Source organism: Motacilla alba, chromosome 5 (genome assembly GCF_015832195.1).
Source record: "Motacilla alba alba isolate MOTALB_02 chromosome 5, Motacilla_alba_V1.0_pri, whole genome shotgun sequence".
NCBI lineage: Eukaryota > Metazoa > Chordata > Aves > Passeriformes > Motacillidae > Motacilla > Motacilla alba.
Window position 1 is genome coordinate 54,230,252 of NC_052020.1, and position 22,371 is coordinate 54,252,622.

Consider the following 22,371-nt stretch of genomic DNA (forward strand, 5'->3'; position numbering starts at 1 on the left):
TTACTGTAAACTAACAGGTTTTGATTTCTCATTTTTTTACCCTATCCAATTCCAAATGCTTCAAATATTATAGTATGTGACTCACTTCACATCACTGTAATTTACTGGTCAGTTCCACCATGGACACTACACTAAAATACTTTTATTTGTTCATACATGAACCAACTCAAGATTATTTTGTGGTTTTTGGTGCTGTCAAGGAATATGGCACAGCAAAAAAAAAAGGTTGTAAGATACTTTGCAGAGGCTGGCTTCAATTATTTTAGAGTTAAATTAGTTCCAATCTGTAATGTAAATCTGTATTACTATGCTCACTTGTATTTTCACAATAGGTACAGGACTGGAGTTCATGTACTTACCATGGATGAGGGTTGCAGTCATTGGTGTCTAGAAAAAAGAATATTGGCTAGTGTAAATAGTGGCACAATTTATTTTCTAAAATAGAAACACAATAGTTCAGAAGCCACTATATTTGATAAGTAAAGAAATATATAGAACTGAAAGTTTTCTTCCACACTTGAAAAAAAAGTTCAATTATCATATATATCAACAGTAGGCAGCATAAAAACAGAACTCAAATTTAGAGTTGCTCTCCCACTCCCAAAGTTACAGCTTGGGGGGGAAAAAAAAAAAAAAAAAATAGAGGTTGCAGGCTTTACTCCACCTAGCCAATTCAGTGTCTTGGTATGTCAAAGTAGTTAACTGCTATCCTCAGAGAAAATGGCTTATACACTACTGCCTGCCTTCCAGCTACTCTTCATTATTAAAATTATTATTTCTGTGAGTATTTTTTCCTGCTCTGCATATGTTTCCAAAATTATATTTTTATAGAAGGCTGAGAGTCTTATTTTGGCAGAGACTGGATGCAAAAAGCAGCACGACAAACTCTTCATTCATTACTCGAGCATCGTCTTCTTTACCTACCTCCCACTCTGAATGATTCAGATATTTTGGCACACGAACCCCATAAACTTGCTTTGTTTCAGTGAACAGCTCTCTGCCAGACACTCCCAATATCCCAGGGGGATGCAGGGAAGAAAGGAGAAAAGTCTTACTCTGTGTGCATGTGCGTCCTTCCCATCCTTCTTTGCAGATGCACGAGAAGGAATCCCCGCTGCCAACACACGTTCCACCATTCATGCAAGGGTTCAGAATACAGCTGCTGTTTTTAGCTTTGGAAACAGAAAAAGTGTCTATTAGCCCAGAAAACAAAGAGTACCTATCATCTGGGTATGTCAGTGTCACAATCCTAAACAGCATTTAAGTCAACAGCTAAAGACTTACAAAAAGGTCAAAAAATCTCCAGAAATACTCAACCACATGATAGTCTCTCACCCACCTTCACCATGGTCCCAATTCAAGTGTTTAACTGAGCCATGAAATTTTATGATAAAGGAATTACCTCCTTTCTGCCCCATTTTTGTAAGCATTCTTCAAGTACTGCTGAATTATTACTTTGGCAGTGAGTTACCCAGGCCATGAGGTGCTCTTTGCAATAAAATACTAGTATTTAAAGCTCAGAATTTGGTTAAAATCTGCAATTGTATCTAAAAAGTAGAAAAACTCTACTAAATTATCTTCATTTGACTTCCTGATCATAATGGAAGTTTCTTTTTCAGAAAGATGTACCACAGATACTACACTCAGTCTCCAAAGAGAAAAAAAATAAAATTAAAAAATCAAGTAGTTCCCTACAGCAGGCATTAACTCTGCAAATCCCCCAGGAAGAACTTCCTAATCTCATTTTTCCTGTGTATGCCTGTTCATACACCTCATGATTACAAACCTTGGGACTCTTCAAGCCAAGCAGGGGGCTAAGTTCCCAGGAAAACCTTAACACAGGGCCTCCTAAGACCAATAGAAAAGTCCAAGTTTTCTAAAACTGCTTAGGGGACAAGCTATGGAAAAGACAACATAAGAAGCCAGAGGAGAACAACTTCCTAAAAATCAGTATCATGTCAGGTGAGTGGAAGAAATTACTTAAATTTCAGTCACCACCCAACTGGAACAGCTTTGAACTGGCCAGCCAGAACAGTGTGTCTGTTTACTAAACAGTTGTTTATTTAAACACTTCTTCTTCTTCATCTGCAGACAATTTTAAAAGCTTACCAGTGTTGCAAGTACTTCCTATCCACTCTGGAGGACATGAGCAGCGGAATGTGTCTCCATCATCGTAGCATGTCCCACCATTACTGCAAGTGTTGGCATCACACTGGTATTCACCTACACACCACAACAAAGCAGTTTTAATTCCCATTGGTCTTGCTGAATGTTAGAAACAGGTACTTTTAAATCACAAAGTTAAAGGGACTTTGTATTTAAATACACCAGTACCAGAAACACATTGTTCCACTTGCTGCATTACAATAAACAAGCCAAAGAATGGAAGCTAAGGACATCTCTCACAGAACTGTTTCACTACATGAAGGAATACATTTTTTAAATGTTCCATTTTGTGACTGGGAAACTGGAAGGGGTAAGGAAAGTGCACCTATTTTTTCACTGTGATTGTTTTATTTTAAAATTCAGGAACTCCAGTCCCACGAGAAGAAAATAAATCTTTGGGTAATCTAAAGATCAAAGCAAGGAACACTTACGTGAGTGACAAGTTTTGCCTTTCCAGTCATTCTTGCACTCACAATAGAAGTCATTTACCAAATCAATGCATCGGCCACCGTTGTGACACGGGTTAGGAGAACAGTCATTGAAATCTAAAAGAAAGTTAGTCAAATTAGAAGATCTAGCCCAGCCAAGGCCATGAGAAAACAGAAAAATAATATCTTTATAAAGAAAATATATTTTGTACTACCTAGGAAGACAGCAATCCTAATTATGAGGTTATCTTTATACAAGCAAGGAAAATACTCTGATTTAATACAGAACATGAATTATGACTTTCTGACAGCTTAGAAGGACCATTCAGTATGGCTTCCCAGTAAAGCACCAAAGTAGCTTTGTTTTTACAAACAGCTATATTCTGAACTTCAGAAAGCTTTCTAGTAGGGACCACAATGTCCTGAAAAGCAGCCCCAGCACAGGACATCCTGGGAGATGACAGAGACAGTTAAGGCTCCCTTGCTCTGTTCTGTTTTAAAACACAGATTTACAGCCATTAGAGGTGGCTTAACCACATACATATGTGCACACATGTGCACACATTAAACATACTTACACCATTATGGATTTTAGAGAAAGCTCCTTTCACTTGAGACAAACATTTTAATAGGGGGAACATAACTATTCCAGAACAAACTTCATCTAGACCACACAAAAGGCTCTTCTGACAGCAATAGCTGCCAAAAACTGCTCAGAATGTATTTCACATCTTAATTGATGCATGTCCTGTAATAAGTCTCAGCAAGTCCTTGCCATCATGTTTTAGAACAGGCTTCATTCAGAGCAGAAAAAGCAACAACTGCAGTTTCCTCTGAGGTGTCTTAACCATGAACTGGCCTAGTTCACTTCCTGGCCAATACTCTTGCTTATCCCCAGGACAAAAAGTTTTCTCCTCCTGAAATAAATGCTGAACTATACCAAAGAATCAGATTCTGCTCCTATTAAAGGAGCTGAGGCTTTCAGAGCAGCTACCTGAAGGTATTTCTGAAAATAGTTCTGCAAATAATTATAGAACAGAGAAACTACCCCATTATTAAGCACATACCAACCATCTCTGTTACAACAAGGCTGCACCACTTGGCCCTGCAACACTGATCAGTACTCACTTGTGTCACACAGCTCTCCCTCCCAGCCACTTGAACAGAAACATCTAAATGAATCAACTTCATCGATACATGTCCCACCATTCTTGCAAGGCTTCCCAAGACAGTCATTGATATCTGCAACAAAAAGTCAACAATTATTGCTCAAGGCTGTTTTCACCTACTCTGACACATGATCTACACTTGTGTCTCCAGGAAAAGCAGCACAAAGTTATTACTGCATAAGTACATGCAAAAGAAAGGTTCAAACATCTGTTTTCAAGCCTGGTAGGGTTTCTGGCTGACTTGCTACATGAGAGACACTACAAGTCCAACCAGAGCATTACACTTACCTGGCAAGAACATCCAGGGGTCTAAAAACACCCAGACCAGCAATACAAGTTCTAGTCCCCTCTTTGTGTTCTCATGTTGGAGAAATCTGTGGCTTGTAAGATTGTGCATAAAGGTAGTGGCTACAGACACATTTACACTGAAGTTGGACTAAAACCAGTTTCTATCACAGAGGAAGTATAAACCACTACAAAGATTTCTACCAGAAGAAACAATTTCAAGCAGTACATCTGAAACAGCACCTTATGCAACTTTACTGAAATGTAAATGTTTTATTTTATGTTGTAAAGCTTCATAACATTAACTTCCAAATAAATTTAGAGCAAAAAGAACAATCTTTTACAAGCTCCTACTTACTTTCATGACAGTATGTTCCAGTAAAACCTCTGTCACAGGCACAAGTGAAATTCCCTCCTGGCTGACTGATACACCGGCCATGAGGCCCACAAACATTGGATGAAATGAAACGGATTCCTTCTTGGGTAGCATTAGTGAAGACTTCTATTGTACAGCTGTCTATTACTGAAAAAGAAGTGAGGTCTTTAGACTAATGATCTGTATCACCAATCAGATTTTAGTTTTAAAAGAAGTTCTACAAGAATTAAAACTAATCACAATTTTATGTTAGCTATAAGTCACCATCTAGCCCTTCATAAATGAGGAGCACTTCCTCTCACTGCTATTTTATGAAGTCCAAGCGAGTACAGTAAAAACATTTCTGCATTATACTATTCCCCAAAATGCCTTTTTTTTTAATGTACCACCATCAAGACAGATTTATGGACAACAGCAGGTACCTTTACAAGAATTATTCTTGCAGTGGTCCTTGAGATGAGAACAATTTTTTCCATCATAGTCATCAGGGCAGGCACAGTAATAATCTCCTCCCAGATCATAACATTTAGCCCCATTCTGGCAAGGGTTAGGTTCACAGAAATCAATATCCATCTGTAAGAGAGACCACAGTTAGCAGCAGCTGCTTCATTTCCCAGGAGTAAGTAGCATTATCTGCTTTGCCAGAGACACAGATGAAGCTAAATGTACAAGGAACCTCAAGTTTTAAGGTTTATGAATCATAAATATTGCATTCCACCCTGCAAGACAGAAACTTCAGCTTACTTTAGTCTATCCTAATACAAAGCATTTCTGACACTGCTAAAAAAATACTCCTTTGGAGGAGGCTGAATAAGTACATTTGCAATAACTCAGTGAATAATTATTTAGGCCATTAGGAGACACCTTAGTGCAACTCCTCTGGATCACTATAAGTCACTTCTCTGTCCTTCACACCCACGTACCAAGTGCCACAAGGCAAGTTAAATACCAGCGCACTTGCCAGCTTTGTGTCTGCAAGAAACTTAAAATACACAGAACCTGAACAAAATCCCATCCCCTAGAGCAAATTCTCTTCCCATCTCAATTAACACATAGAATTTATTATAAAACCACCCAGCTTGGAAGGGACCTCTAGAGGTCAGCTACTCCCCACCTCCTAGCTCAGAGTAGGTCTAGTTAGACCCAGCTTCTCAGGACCTTATTTTAAAAGATACCATCACCACACATTTTACACACAGTTACACGAGATGCACTTTGGCCATCTGATCCAGAGAGCAAAATTTAAATCTCACCTTCATTATACAATGTTTAACATAGACCTTGCTGTGGCAAAACAATTCTGCTGCTTTCTGCTTTAGACTGACACACAAGATCACTTATTTGGGATGCCCTAAATTGATCTCAAAATCCACAAAGCAGCATCAAAAGGGATACTTTTACATCACTGTATCTTCCCTCCAAATTATTTTTCTTAAAGATTGCTTTTCTCCCCTCCAGTCAGTTTTTCCTTCTTCACATGTCTCTTGGAAGAAAGATAGCTTTCAACTTTACAGACATGAAATTAAGTCCAATAGTGGTTTTGATTCCTATTTTTAGCAGTTCAGTAGTTAAATAGGAGAAAAATGCCAAACTAGCCAAAGGAGAAGGAACACAAATGGTGTTAAGTATTTAATTCAGAGGAGCACATACAATTCAAGTCACAACAGAAAATTTTTAGCAAACCATTTCGTGCTCTCACACAGAACATTCAAAGCAAGCTATAAAAAATAGCTATGGTCTGAGAAAGATTCTCAGATCTCCTCTATCAGATGTCTCCATTTGTTTCCTTCCATTAGTATAAATTTCCCCTTCCCAATGCAAGTTCAGTAGCTGGTACTTTAGCATCTGGAATCAATGGTAGATATTTCCTGCAGCACACAAGGCAAGCAGCCAACTCCCCCCTATTATTCAAGCACATTTGCTAAAACTTTAATTACACAGTATTGTATGAATCAGCCCGGAGTAGAGCACTGAAGTTATGATCCTTATGCAGAAACAGTTCATGAGCTATTAGGTGCTGCACCAGTTGGATTAAACTGGTTGGTATCTGCAGTCCTTTTAAATTTTGAATAAAATGAGGGCACTACTTCTTTAATGATGCAAATAACATGGAATAAAATTACTTCAGTGTTTAAGAGACTCACTCCAATAGCCTCTACAAAAAAATTCTGGAGCAAATCCAACAAAATTCTAGCCTAGTGCCTCCAGTTGATACTAAGCATAACATCCAGATGAATGTGACTATCAGCAAAAGCCAGAAAATGAATACTTAATGCAAAATAATTTTACACTGAAAAGCCTAATGTCCTCCCTAGAAAAGAGGAATATAATCTTTACCATGAAATACTTTAGGAATTACCACGAAGACTTCAATATTTCAGATCTGAGTCCTTAAGCATTAGAACTCCATGTTCCTAAAATGATCTCAGACAAAATTCTGAGAGCCAGCACTTGTCCATCTGCCTGCCTCTAGTAATTATGTTAATCATCACCATTATAAGTAATACAAATAATTGATATATAATTATTCTACTCCTACCAAGAGCAGTAGGATTACTTGAAGGGTAATTCAATTATGTACCTCAGCATTATTAGGATGAGAACCTAAAGCACTCCAGTGCAATAAAAGGACATAGGTCCTGAAAACTGCAAAAGAAAACATTACAAGCTTAAGAAATATTTGCAGCCTTAAAACCCTTGGGAAGGGCAACACCTATATACAACAAATTGCAGTTTATCAGGCTGCAAATTCAAGTGTTCCAGCTACTATGACAGCGCTGCACAACAAATTTGCTTATTCAGAGTATCAGGTAACAGCTACGACAGGCAGTGACGTCCAGCCTTGGGTTACTCCCATTTAAACCCAGAGATCTATTTCTTTCAAGAATTCAGTCCATGACAAGGATTGCAGTAATGTCTGCACTGCCCTCACCTCGCAGAAGACTCCAGAGAATCCCTGGGAACACAGGCAAGTGAATCCATTCACCAGGTCTTTGCAGCGGCCCCCGTTCTGGCAGGGATTGCTCTCACACTCGTTGGTTTCTATCTCACAGTTTTTTCCTGTGAAACCACGAGGGCACAAGCAGTGGTAACCGTTCACTTCATCCTTCACAGAGCAGGGAAAAGAAGCAAAAGTAGAAGGATTTGTTTATTGACAAAATTTGCACACAAAAATTCAAGTTACTTCTGTATTCTGCATTTGCAGACAGGAGTAGCACCACAGAATTTTATTTTGTGAAATGGGTACAGGAGTCTGCAAGTACACGGTTACATTTTTAACATTTGAACTCATTTACCCAAACTGTAATTGCAAACTATAAAACTCATAACCAGTCAGACAAAGATTAATTTTCAACATGGAATGCAATGAACAAGAGTTACCTTACAAGTCCCTCCATGCTGGCACTGTCCATGACAGTCATTTATATCTATGGATAAAATATGCAAAGCATTAGAATTTAGACTGCGAGACTAAGTTGTAAAGTATAGGTTTAGCATAAAAATGGACAACAAGTGATTTTCAAAATGTTTTTTTTTCTAGATGTTTCAATGGAAAGGAAGGATTCTTGGTGTCTTAAAAGATCCCTATTTTTTAAAAATAACCCACAGAAAACTACATTCTATATTTCTACTACAGTGTACTAAAAATGAGATATCAATATCAGTTAATTTCATATCTAACATTTTAGCTTAAAAGTATTTTAAATTGAATCAGTATATATCATTCAGATACATGTAAGAGTCAAGAGATTTATTGAAGTGTATATCTAAGATCACTTTAATACCAATTACCTTTCAAAATAAATTTTCAAACAGTATTTTCAATTTACATTGCTAGAAGTTAGAAAAATCCTGTCAACAGGTATTCTTTTCTTGTTAAAGTATGTATACTATCACTTATTGTATTTTTTTAAAAGAACAAAGCATCCTACTGTCTACATACAAACTAAAGAAATACTAACTGATATGACAATTTACTCCTGTCCATCCTGGAATGCAGTCACAGTAATATCCACCAATGAGATTTTTGCAAGAGTAAGCATTAACACAGGGTTTCCCCTCACACTCATTAGCATCTGTGAAAGAAGAGAAAATAAAGAATAGAATAAAGAACAAACCCAGAAACAGATTACCACAGCACCAAGCAAAGTCTCCATGCAATCCCAGCATCAGAAGCTCATATTAAACATTGGTAGGGCACTAAAACGATTTACATACCGCAGGATTTTAATGCACAACTTGCCTATAGTAGCACATGCATGTTATCTTCCTCTTTCCTTGGCCAAAACTCAAAAAGGCAATTTGTTAGTCAGGGAAAATCCCTCTCTGGCCTCCACAAGCTTAGTCACTGTTCTGCCACCATGGAAAAGGAGTTACCATCACCAATGCTGCTTTTTGCAACAGAAAAGTTCTGGGGCATTCTTAAAGAACTATTATAAGTAAGCTTAAGTTAGGCCTTAAATAGTTACAGATCCACTTGAAACTTCTGGCTTTGAGATCTGCTAAAGAGGAGCTAAGATACCAATAACAACACACATATTCCGCATTTTCTTCAATAAAAACCATGCCAGAAACACACAGAGTTATTCATTGTTTAGGAATAATCTCCAGTGGTCTCCAAAGCTTTAGAATTACTTACCAAGCTGGCAAGTTGCTCCAATCCACTGCTGTGGACAAATACACTCGAATGCATTGACACCATCAATGCAGGTCCCTCCTTGAGCACAGGGGTTGGATGCACACTCGTCAATATCTGCAAAGGCAAAGGGGGACTCCATTACACGGCCTAAAGCTTGGCTTAACAGGTTCTGCTTCAAAGTTAGTCTGAGATGAAGGGGGAGAATGTGCAAACAGGCCTAGGCACAGACTAACATTGCTAACCTAATTTTTTACTTAGGGTTTCTCATATTTTTGTGACAGAGAAGATCAGCAAACAAGAATCAGATAACCTAATAACCTACCTATGATTTGCATGTTCACTGAAAGTCATGTCCCTAGATTGTAACACATACTTAGCCAGTTTTGGTTCTGTGGTTGTGAATTTTCAGGGTTTTTCGGTTTGTTTTTTGGTTTTTTGTTGGTTTTTTTTTTTTGAGGACAGTTGCTGTTTGAAAACAGGTAGGCCACCTGTGTTCCAAATCACAGGCAACATGCAAACCTATTACAGTCCCACAATACATTTCAACCACTTCTCTGTCCTCTGAACCACACACTTAAGCATTTAAGTGTGCAAATCTACTTTTCTGCTATTAAAGGGCAGAACCTTTGACCTTCACATTTATATTTCTCAAAATGAAACCATTCTGTATTTTGCTTCAGAGTGGCTGGGTCAGGAATTGACAAACAAGCTTTGGCAACAGAGCGTTTCTTTGGATTCAGTTCAGCTATGCTTCTGATAACTTTTTGATAACAGCTCTCAACTGCATTGAGTCAATACTGTGGGCTGCACAGAACCCTCCTCTTTTCACTCTGCCAAAGCTCAGCTGCTAAAAGGCAGAGAAAGTGAAAGACTACCACCAAATTCCAAACCCACAGAGCATGTTATCACCAAGCATCAACCCTTCCAACCAACAGGTCAGTCACCAGCAAAACCATACCCACCAATAGCACACGTTGGTCCACTCCACCCCGATGGGCAGTGACACTTGAAGCCTGACGAAATTTCGTGACAAATTCCACCATTAGCACAGGGATTAGATACACAAGCATGCTCAGCTGGGGAGAAAGAAGGAAAGAAATTCTTGCTAAATACTCTTCCAGTACCAATTAAGGAGAACTTGCAGTTAAAAGTTGCGTTGGCTACAAGTAACCAAGAGAAATAGCAGGGGAGAGATACCAGTACAGAAGTTTGGAGCCTTCCTCTCCCACCTGCAGAGAGTTAAGATTCCCAGGAGAAAAAAGTAGCAGGATTTCACTGAAGATGTAGCATCCTTCCCACCTAATGACTAGAAAGCCTAAGCACAGACAGCTCACTCTATTTCAATATCCCAGCAAACTTGGGACACTGACACTCTGCTTCCAGCCATGCACTTCCACCTCCAGAGCACTCCAGCACTTCTTTTGAAATCAGTGAGAAAAAACAGATAGGCTGTATGCAGAGGTCTGAGTTGTAACAGTTTAAGGTCTGTTTAGCTTCATTCTAGCACTGCTCCTTGCAAACAGCAGGGAATAGAGGTGCTTACAGGCAGTGATGCTCCTTGTCATTCCATGTAGGGCTGTAACAGTGGCAGAGGCTGCACAAAACCATCAGGTTGAGGAGGGACAAGCTTTTGGTAGCTTCCCCTCTCAGAAGCCAAGGAAGCTTTTTAGGACCAGTACCTAAAGCAGCTCACACACCAACCTACTGTTAAAAATCATTGTAGATCTCAGCAAGTATATGGTTTCCTTTTGCACTGCCTCCTCACTGAAAAGACAAGCTACTCCCCCACAGCTTTCAAGGCAAGCTATGGCAAGATTTCCTCCATTTTAGCCTAAACTTTACATCACGTTCTACCAGCTGCAGCAAAATTTAAGTTTTGATGGTATCTTTAATACCACATAGAGCTTTAGGAAGTTCAAAGATCTGCATCCTGATTAACTCCAAAAACCTTCTGCTTGTAATAGTTTAGTGAACTTAAGGCCAAGCAGTGAAGTTGAAAAAAGAAAAGGTTCTTTCCACCTAAAATTTTAACTATCAAGGAACAGCAAAATTCATAGCGAGAAGCTGCAAATATCACATTTCAAAAAAGGATTAAACAATGCACCACGAATAAGAAAAAGAGCATCCAACTAATATGAAGCAAAATATGAAAGAACTAGGAAATGCACACTGTCCATTTACCTCCAAAGTGACAATAACCAAGAAAAGTCTCCAGAGACCAAAACTGTCCTTAGAACATGAACATTCTGGTCTTTGTGTAACACATACACAATAAAAAGCAACATACTATCTTTGTACTGTGGTTGAGATAGGAAGCAGTTTTTCAAGACACAGATCTGTTGGACTGAAAGCAAAGCCATACTTCATCACAAGTGTGGTTTAAATGCTCTCCTCCATTTTGCCAATAGGCACAAGGAAGACACTGTTCAGACTGCTCAAGGCGACTCTGCAGGAGGGTTTGAGCACATTTCCATAGCAGTTAACATTTCATCATTAATCTAAATATATTAGAAGTCCCACATTTAAAGATTTAGTTTCAGTTGATTAGAAAGGATAGTCAACACATTCAGCCAACTAAAAATGGGGCCAAAGCCCCACATCAGAGTAGAAACTGAAGTGTCCATCATTTCCACCTTTCTTAGTACCCAGCTTGGGAAAGATGCATGCTTGCCAGCAAGCCAGAAGACAATAAAATGGGCAGCAGGGAGTAAGGCAACAGGGAAAGCCATATATCTAACCTATTTCATGAGACTACAGCCCAACAGCATATTTAGATTAAGGAAGAGAAGTTAAAAGGAAGAAACAGTCTCAGTCTTATCTACAGGGAAACTGGTGCAGCATTTCTGTTGTCTTTGGTGACTTTTTGAACAGCCAGGCTCAGGCCCCAGAAAGGAGAGATGGAGCACATCCCCAGTGAAATGCAGGAGTGCTAAGGCAGTTGCAGGTCTCCCGGGAGAGGGGCACTGTCCCAAGTACCGATTTCGCAGTTCTTGCCCGAGTAGCCGTCGGGGCAGGCGCAGCGATACTCGTCCGGCTCCGTGTTCATGCAGGTGCCGCCGTTCAGGCACGGGTGGTGATTCCCACAGTAATTCAGATCTGCACAGAGAAAAGGCTCAGTCAGCAGGGAGCACAGATCCCACCATTTCAGTCCCTACTCAGACACACAGATGCCTTTCTGGCTCGAACATCCTTCACCCACATCATCCCCATATTCCAGTGGCTAGCCCGTGATCTGGTAACTATCCACAGAACAGGGAAGAATGAACAAGAGACAACTGCAGGAGTTAGAAGAGTCAGGACAATTCCAAGCCTTTTGTCTTGAACTTCCTATACTTCTGATGCCTAGGCACCATCTGCCACACAAGAATTAGGGCACAGAAACACTCAGTTAGTTGCACACTAGCAGAAAAAAAAAGGGGTTAATCAGTTAATCATGCAACTTAACTTATTTTTCCTGTACATTAATGTTAAGTACCTTTGTTACAGAGCAGGCCACCCCAGTTGGTTTCACAATTACACTGCCATGGTTCATTACAGCTCCCATGAGCACAGCCTGGGTAGCGGACACACTCATCACAGAACTGTCCTTGCCAACCATAATGACACCTAAGATGTAAGTTCACATGTTAAAAGTTAGCAACATGATGCTTCATGATCAGCATTACATGTATTTACAACACTACACTTACCGTTCTCAAGAACAAGGCCAACTGTTCAATGTGCAACAGATAACAAAACTTTATCCTGTTTAGAAGGGACACAACTAATCCTGTTGAACATCCTTTATGGGAACTCATCCTGCTCAAATGTGTTACACACAATGGCAACAAACACCACCAAGCACTACACATTATGAGAACGGGACGTGAATTAGTTGTTCTTTCACAAGAAGTCCCATCTTCACATAATCATCTCACACTAGGACAAAACTTGTGACTGATGCAAGAAAACTGAAATTGATTTTCAGGAGATTGCTGGCTCACTGCATCAAGCCCCACAGTGTTTTCCTGTAAAGAGAGATTTCAAGCTAATAGCCAATTTGCTCTAGAGTGCTACAGCCTTAAAAGACCAGGGCAGCCAGAAAGGCAGGAGTCTTAAGAATTTTCTCTATGTCTGGTTTCTCAGGAAAATCTTTTTTCACAGATTTATTCCATTATATCCTCAGTGTTCTCTACCAGCACTATGGAAAAAATACTCTTTGGAGAAAGCAGGAGCGAGAATAGAAACAAAAGCCATTAATAATTCATTTGGTTTAGAGTTGAAATTTCCCCCCAAGATTTCTTCCGAGACCAGTATCTTTATGTTAATCTGTACCAGAACTCCACTAAAAAAAGCAACTGTTAATGCTACAGGGAAGTACTAGAATCTGAACTAATGGCGGGGGGAGGGCATAGGCTAATGATTTTTTAAAACATATTTATATTTCACATATATTTTAAGTACCAAGAAATAATAAGCTTGGTCTTTTGGGCCAACAAAAGAAATGTTCTGTTTGTTAAGAGCATATTTCTTTTACAGAATTCAAAAACAACACTAGCAACAAAGAGATCACACTGAATGAGAGTTGGGCATATGTACAACAATGCAGCCCTATTGCCTAGGAGGAAAAAAAAAAGCATTAGAAATGAAACTACATATTTTAGATGTGACACTACCATTCTATTATCCACGTGATTTAAATAGTATAAAAGAGCAGAAAATAAATTAAGTCTTTGGGGGGGGACAGTGAGAGAAGACAAGGAATAGAAGTATAACTGAGGAGTCTTGGTTCCTTGTGAATCAATCCCCTTCCACTGTTTCAGTAAGCTGGATCAATCCCCAGAGGAGCAGAACAAGCTGTGCTGGCAGCACAATAGTTAAATCCTTTACTGTTTCCATTGGCAGTAAGGAATCTAGATCCAGAATCTCTGCAAGACCATTCTTTTTATACAAGTTCTAGAACTACTTTGAGCTCCTGTCCCAGTACCTGCTCCAGCCCTGAAAAGCTCCAAGATCTCCAAGGAGAGCCTCAGCTGAGAACCCAGCCCAGAGGCCTCGACTGCTCCTCTGAGCAGGGCTGGCAGAAGCCTGGAGAACACTCAGATTTTAGAAGCCTCTTTCTGTGGCTGCAGCAGCAGCAAGAGGAAACAAATACTGCTCTTGCTAAATTTGATCTCTTCCTTCCTCCTCAAGGACAGAAAAATCTTTTCAGAGGATGGTAATAATAAAAAAAGACATTGCAACTCACTTTACTGGCCCCAACCCAAATCTTTCATCCATACCAAACCTGGCACTACTGCCAGTGATTCACCATGACTATCCCAGCCAGAGCCAACTCCCCACCCACATACAACAAGCATTTTCAAGAGCTGAAAGTCTGCATCACAAAGCAAATAATCACAGTAACTCAATTTATTCTCCATAGCCCATGGATAACAAGTTTCTTTGTTTAACACTGCAGCCGTGCTATAGAGTGCAAAGAAAAATACAGCCACCTTCTAGAACTTGAAGGCATCTTAAGCACCTACTTGAGTTTGCAGTTATGCTTGATGACATTAAAAGTACTTCAGCAGAGAAAAGTTGCTGCATTTTCATGATATTCAACACAGTCAAAGTTTACTGTTAAAGTTACCACCATGCCTGAGGGAAATAATTTCTAGAGGCTAAAAGCAGTCCAAAAGAACATAATGTTTACAAGTCAAAAGGTTACTATGTGGTAAGCTGATCAGCCTCCAGTTTACAAGGAAGAGTAAATTAGGATTTCCTCTTGAACAGGAAGTCTGGTCGCATCCTACATTAACAGGTGCTAGAGCAGCGCTAATTCCACTTCCTTCTGAAAAGATAATGCTGATATGGATCTCAGCCCACCCTGAGAGCAAGATGGGATCAATAAAGGTAAACCAACCCAGAAGTGGGTATGTTGTATGTCATTTATGGGTATGGATATGTCATTTATGACAAAAATATCAAGAAAAAAACCAAAGATTAAAATGATTAATGATTCACTATGAGAAGCCCAAATGGTACAAACACAAATTCAACATAATTTAGGGAAAAAAAAAAACTAAAAAATTCAAACCAGAATTCCTTTTCAAGTACCAAACACTTGTGGAAAAGCAAAAAGGAAACAGTCAGTGCAGCTAATAGTGGGCTAAAGTTACTTCTTCCCTGCCCTCCCATCCCAGTCAAGAATCCACTAAATTGCAATTCTAAATTTTTCACATCTGACAAAATAAGAAAGCCAAATATAGAGAATCTATAAGGATTCTCATTGTTCAACAGACAAAGAAAATTCTTATTGGAATCAAGATTCTACTTCCTTTGTCCTTCCCCTCTGCTGACTTCATCAGCTCGAAGTTGTCTTCACAATCCAACACATGCAAAACAAAATCAGACCTAGCTTAATCTTAGCCCTTGCTGGGTTATTAGCAGTACAAAGAAGCTACCATAAATAGATTGTTACAGTTTAGTAACTTCCTGATGGAAGGCTGAAGCACAGGCATCTGCTCCCAGACTGCAGCATCCCCTTGGGTCACAACTAACACAGAGTGTAATAGGGAGAGAAGAACAATTGTTGGTTATCTTGAAACCAACAACTTGGAGAAGAGAGCTGGTAATTCTACAGGCACTCTTCACAGCTTCCATTTTCCTTAGATGAGAGTCTGGTGGCAATAGAAAAGTGAGAATTCATAAAAAATGCTAGAGGTGGGGGCGGCAGGAGTTAACATTAGCAAAAATTCTAGACAAACCTTCAATCGACAGATTAGAAAAACTGCAACTGTGCAGAAAAAACACTACTGTCATTGTCAAGCAGAAAAAGCCACAATAATTCAGCTCAGTGGTGCTTCAAACAGCTAAATTTCAGGATAAAGGACTTTCTACAGTAAATCCCAGTGCATTTTAAAGAGGCAAATTTTAGATCAGGGAATCCTACAAAAGCACTCATCACTACACACAGTTCAAAGTCAGAACTTTGAACACACAGTTCACAGACACATGTACTCAGAGGCAGGGGAAAGTGGGAAAAAAAAAGCATGAAACAGAACATTTGGAGCTTTTATTTTTCCTGGGGTCATTCAAAACCAGAACTTATCAAGTCCAATAGAAGATTTTTCTGCAGAAATATGCTTCCCTTATGTTCTTCTGAAAGACACATAATTAAGGAAAAAGCTGACAGTGGCCTTTACTTTCCTTTGAGGAAGTCTGTTATAATTATTTAGTAAGAGCTAGGTTGAAACTGAACATTTCCAAATCAAATGGAACTAACTAGATGGGTATAACTAGACCTCCTTGGGCAAAGAGGAGACGAGATGATCCTGGAAATGTTGTCAAGACTCCATAAATTTATGGCAAATCCTACAGTGGCAATTACAGAAGTGATGTGGAAAGGTGAAGAGATGTACCCAGATCCTGATGGTCTGTGAACCATGGCCCCTCAGCACCTTTAATGATTAACTCCTCCTTATCCAAAAGGAGGATGCCTCTGCCACCACAGCAGAAAGTCAGGGTGCCCTCACTGGTCAGCTTCAACTCAGCCCTTTTGTACTATCTTCATACATGGTTTATTCTCCTGGCTCAATCACTTCTGGTCATTTGAGAGTCCTGATCCTTCTGGGCAGAAAGTTCAACTAAGAAACTTTGTATTGCACATCTTATCCAATGACTAATCTATGCTGGTTAACCTTAAAAAAAACCCTCTGTAATTCCTGAGAATGAGAGGACACCTAAATTAATTATATTCTCCACCTACTTACAGAGCTTTGTCAGCACTTCATGCATAAATACACCTAAACCACCAACCTGAAGTCTATTCCTGATGTCAATGCAAGAATATGGGGCCTAAAAGTAAATTTTAAAAAAATCTTAGGGAGGATGTAAGCAATGTGGATCAAACCTTTAAATATCACAGGCTACACACCTCACTGATATATTGCTCATCATACAAAGACTGAAGACAACATCATTGTGAGATATTCATACACCCTTTCATAAATAGAATTATTGGAAGGAGCCTCTCCCAATCATGTTTCAAGTGGAAGCTGGGGCCAAAACACTCAATACAGGAAAACAAAGCAAAACAGTGACATTAAGAGCAGAAGCAAAATGCATCATTCAGGGGTGGGGGAGAAATAGCCCTCTTAAATAGAAAACCACTGAATTTTCTAGTGACGTGAACAGGATGGTGTTGCATAGGCCAGAACAATAGCTTTATATTAGTTATTTACTTAAAATAACCATAAGAAAGTCTGTTTAAACTTTTAGGAGATTACTTGTTGCACAGCAAGCAGGAATATTGTCCAGCTGTTAGGTCCTAGAATTCTGAGCATCTGGATTAAATGTTAATAAGCAGTACAGTACTCATTCACTAAAACTTGTCACAGAAACACTTTGCCCACTTTCCTACCTTTAAAATAGGCAAGATAATTTTGTGAATAGCAAAGGAAAACTTACTCATTAATAAGCTCAAAGAATTTAATTACCTGAAAGCTTGTTATCTTTTCCTCTCATCCCCAGCCTTCTTATCACACCAGAAGATACAAACCTTTCCCTATGAACATTTTTCTCCTCTAATAAAGGAAGTTATTGAAAGCTAACAGTCCCACTCCAGTACTACACAGCGTTTTAGAACAAGTTAAAAGAGGGGATGGTTCAAAAGTTTTTAGCCAAAACATTGCTCAGTTAACTTACATAAGTGGCTCTAAGGGTGTGCCTGTATTTGCATTAGTTCACACCAGGAACATGCTTTTTACGTGAACTGCCTGATCATTCCTGTTGTTGGTGTGTTAGTTCACATCACAGAGCTGTTCTGGAACAAAGGAATTGGATTCCTCTTAGGTTAAACCAAGGTAACATCAGACAATGTATGCCAGGAGCACACCCAATGTGTTCCAGCTGCAAACAGGCATTCAGGCCACAAGAACAGACTAGAGAGTCTAAAATTTGAAGTCCTGAAGTGTTTGGAGTGTGATATTGAGTTCTCTGCACTGCTTTGATCTACTGTTCTAGTTCAGCTGCACTCCCCACACTGCTGTAGACACAAGTTCAAGCACTACATGTTTTTACTTCCTGCACACCCACTCACATCTCCTGGATGCAGATCCACCTTTAGGATATGTTCTATACCCTCCAACCCACTCATGTGCAGAGCATGCCTCAGTTCCTTGACCAATAAAGAAGCAAAACATGAGATTCTTTGTCTAACTTAAGGTGTCTACTTGTGAAAGATTTGCCAACATTCCCTAAGGGCTCACCACTAGGACATAAAAAAATAAGAAAAAAAAAAGCACGCTGGTTGTAACAACAGGCAAGAGAACACAATGTGAGTAAAGACAAAGCAATGGTAAGAATTTTACAAGATCTCTGAGACCTGAAGCTGTGATAGGATATCTTACACTAAAGAGGAGACAGGAGATGTCCCAGTCATGGTACCAAGGGCATTTCTGCAGGGCCAAACAGCAGCCTCACACTTTTTAGGGATCATGGGCAGTCCAGCGTTGCTGGAATTGAGCTGATCAGATTCCAAAGCAGCTAAGCACACTGCTCCAACAAAGTTTTTTTCCTAGTTTACTGCTCAGAGCAGCCTATGAGATTTCTAATAATTCCATTCTGGAACACCTGTGAAAGACACCCACCTATTTCTCCCAATTTTTAAAAGCTGGAATTTTATTTCCTTCTTTCTTTCAGTTCTATAGGACCTTTTGCTAGTCCTCTACAGTCTTTCAATAACCATCTGTTTTGAAAAGCCTCACCAGATCACTTTATACCCAAGAAGGAATTTACAAGAATCCAGCTGCTGGATTTTTTATTAAAAAAAAAACAAACAAAAAAACCCAAAAAAACAAAACACCAAAAAAATCAACAAAACAACAAACTTTTATACAAAAATTTTTATAAAAAAACCTTTTTTTAATACTTTTTTTAATAAAAAGTTTAGACAGAGTTCCCCAGCATTGATGTTAAACATGTTATCCACCCAACCACCACAAACCACAAGTGAGAGATCAGTGATACTGGATAGCCTCTGAGAAGTCTAAGATTTAACAAAGACTCTCTAGAACACTTTTTACACCACCAATACTCCAGGTAGCTGCAGCTCATTTTGCAGCTCCAGTTTTTCTGCATCTCTACAGAAAGTACTGGATAACAGTTGAGCAGGGTCTGGCCCGTAAAGTGACAGATGAAGGGAGCAAAACCACTTGGGAGATGCCCACAGCCCTTGCAGGCACTGCAGGACTGCTGAAGGGCATTACAAGGACTACAAAAGGCATGGCACTGGACAGAAAGCCTGAGAAAACTTTTTCCCCAGGGCAAAGATATGGTACATGTTTAAACAAAACCAACCAAATAAAATCACCAAAACTGTAAAGCTAAAACTGTCATATATAGTTCTAGAACAAGTCCGTTCAAACCACACAAACCTTGATTATTTTAAAAGTTCTTTTGAAAACAGTACACTTGCTTTGTCCACGTGGCACAGAATCCACATTAGAGTACCATTAATGACCCCATTTTGAATTCATTTCAGTTAGTCTGCACACTCTAAACAAATTTTCATATCAGTTGTGGAAAGTAAGACTGGCATTTCCCAGGACAAAACCTAGCTCTTACCAGGGCTGCAGAACACAAGCTGAGCAGTGTTAGGGATTCAACTCCTCTTGTTTTGCTTTATATGAGAAACCAATATCCAAAGGCAATAGGAAAAGTAGAAAGACTTCTGAAAATACCACATCCTGGCAGGGCTATGACAATGTAAGCCAGATATGAGGCCAATCTGGACCTCAACCAAAGCCATACCACTCTGGATAACAAGGAAGTGAAAGATTGAGCTGTTAAGCCTAGTGACAGTTTATGAGTGGTACCAAACACACGCAGGTCAGCAGTTTTAATCAAGGAAAGAGACTGCCACTGGTGGTTTCTTTACATTCAACTCTGCTAACTTCATGAGGTCATTGAACTCAAGCCAGATATGAGCCATTAGATCAAACTTCATTCACCTCTAGACAGCTTAATGGGATTTAACGAAGTACTTTAAATGATGCAAAAACATACAAAGAGTATCAGCATCAAGGCTCTGCAATGTTGTGTCTTATAATCTCTCCTACTTCTTTGGCCTGGTAGAGTCAATTAATAAAAAAAAAAAGACCATTTAGTCTGCCACTACAGACCAAAGTTTATTGTCTTTCTTTATGCACTGTGGGTAAAGACTAGTTTGTTTTCTCTTTAGGACGGTGGCATTTTTCCATCCTTGCAAGACTCAGCTAAGTTGCTTTTGCTTTCCTCAAGGATGTATTTTTTTGTCTTTATTCAGGAAATTTAAATTTTTGCTGAATTGCCTCCACAATGACAAAAACACCTAGACCGAGCCACACCACAAAATAATTTCTTACATCAGGTCATTTTGAGATATCTGGTCATTCCTACTTATTTTCCATTTTGATGGAAACTCAGCAGAATAAATGGAAAAACATCTCAACACTGTAACTTTCTCAAAGCATATGGGTACATGAACTTGACCAACAGATGATGCACACCCAGAACCAGTGACAGAGCCTCTATTAACAGTCTGAGGTCATTTAGCTACTTCTGGTTTTAATGTAATTTTTAATCCAAGAATGGCTCTAAATTACATTGAAACATAAAAGATGGAGGATAGATCTTTTCTAGAAACCTTGGTTGAAGCCTTGGAACCTCTACGTTACCTCCACGCTCATGCAAGTTGAAGATGGAAGCCATTTTCCAGCTTTTCTATTTACTAACAGCACTGCAAGTTTTGGCAATTAAGTAGCTTTTGGCACCAGCTGGTTCCCAACTACCTCACACCCATATTTTTTCTCACATTTTCATTTTCTTTCTGAATTAAAAAAGGACATTGTTTACACCTGTTAAATTACAGTGGCAGCTGTCCAGAAACCAGGATGAAGGAATCTAGATTAAAATTCAATAGCACCAAACATAGCAGTTTCTTTTAAATAACAGCTTCCTTTGTACTGCTGAAGATAAAGGTCATGTCTGTAAGCCTTGTTTATTTTTAGGACAGCATCATTTTTCTACAGAAAGTATTACCCATTTTTGTTAAAAGCAACATTTCCAATATAGTCTAATAACCATGACAGAGTACTCTTGAAAAACACAATTTAAGCTTGTGTGTGAATACGCTCAAGCTACCAAATCACCATTCAGGAGATAGCTAAGAACTTTTTGCAATATTACAAAGAGTGGCCACACAGAGAAAAGGCACTGTTCTCCTTCAGTTTGCTGATCATAGCTCTGACTTCAGCAGGCAGGCATCAAGAAACAAGGTAAACTGCATGCAATAATCCACTATTCTTTCCCTCAGTACTTTCTTTCAGGTGAGAGAATCACCCATCACAATAGTGAGATACCTGGACAGCATTCTTCAGTAGATCCAGGGTTATTTTTGTGGGCTCAGTTTAGCTGGGTGAGTTGCAAGAGAACACCTGGATTTACAACCCCAAATGCTTCTCCACATTAGCTCCAGGCTGCAAGGAAAGGCTTAGTCACGTGAGATCACCTATTGACAGCCACCTCGAAAAAGGTAACAGCACCCAGCCTCTCAGCTTGAAAGGTTTTATATTCCCTTCTTGAAACCTCCCTCCTCCTCTCCAGCTTCTGCCTTCTCAGATACAGCTGGTATCACAGAAAAATGGAAGTTAAAAAGCAAACTGCACCAACCCCTCTCACTCACCCACCCCCACCCAAAAAAAAAACCCCAACCGAAGGTATTGCTTTGTATTTGTTTAAATCTGTTTCTTTTTCATATTTATTCAAAGACCTCTTATATTCCAAAAGCAAATATTCACAGGCTCCTAGGATGCTACTTTGACACCTAGAGGACATGAGAAACCCTTACATGAATCAAAATTCATTAAAATAGGCTCTCAAAGGGGAACAAATGCATTCTTGGAAGGCTCAAGGGAAGGAGTGCTTCTTCTTCAGGCAGAAATGATACTGGCCCAGCTTTCAGTAACAATCTCTACTTGCAATAAAAAATGGCCAACAGCAGTAGGAGCACCCAATACTTGGAATCACAAGGAAGATACTTAGTGATATGGAAAAATCACAAATTGCTTTATATATAAATATTCTTACACAAAAAAAGAAGCCATCATTTAAACATCTTCCTTGAAAAAAATCTTTTATATAGCTTGAGAAGTGAAACCACACACAAACTGAAGCACTGCACTTGAAATTTAGAGATCTCAATCAGACCAGAGGGCTACAACACAACAAACCTTTCAAGAACTCAGCAGCATCCAATGGAAGTTTCAGGACAGTAAGAAACCACTCTGTGCTGCAATGATTTAAGGT

General features: G+C 39.3%; 1 protein-coding gene across 2 annotated transcripts in view; it reads right to left on the minus strand.

Annotated features, from left to right (window-relative positions):
* JAG2 (jagged canonical Notch ligand 2) overlaps positions 1–22,371 on the minus strand; it is a 68,849-nt gene that overhangs the window by 11,564 nt on the left and 34,914 nt on the right. Inside the window, exons 6-19 of one of the 2 annotated variants that reach the window (XM_038137899.1) lie at positions 12,539–12,669; positions 12,040–12,159; positions 10,026–10,139; positions 9,064–9,177; positions 8,387–8,500; positions 7,806–7,852; positions 7,357–7,530; positions 4,847–4,997; positions 4,407–4,571; positions 3,723–3,836; positions 2,598–2,711; positions 2,110–2,223; positions 1,056–1,172; positions 360–387 (exon numbers count right to left, since the gene is read on the minus strand). In XM_038137899.1, coding sequence (XP_037993827.1) covers positions 360–387; positions 1,056–1,172; positions 2,110–2,223; positions 2,598–2,711; positions 3,723–3,836; positions 4,407–4,571; positions 4,847–4,997; positions 7,357–7,530; positions 7,806–7,852; positions 8,387–8,500; positions 9,064–9,177; positions 10,026–10,139; positions 12,040–12,159; positions 12,539–12,669 — 1,617 coding nt within the window. The remainder of the gene's footprint in view (positions 1–359; positions 388–1,055; positions 1,173–2,109; positions 2,224–2,597; positions 2,712–3,722; positions 3,837–4,406; positions 4,572–4,846; positions 4,998–7,356; positions 7,531–7,805; positions 7,853–8,386; positions 8,501–9,063; positions 9,178–10,025; positions 10,140–12,039; positions 12,160–12,538; positions 12,670–22,371) is intronic. The other variant, XM_038137900.1, reaches the window with a different exon arrangement.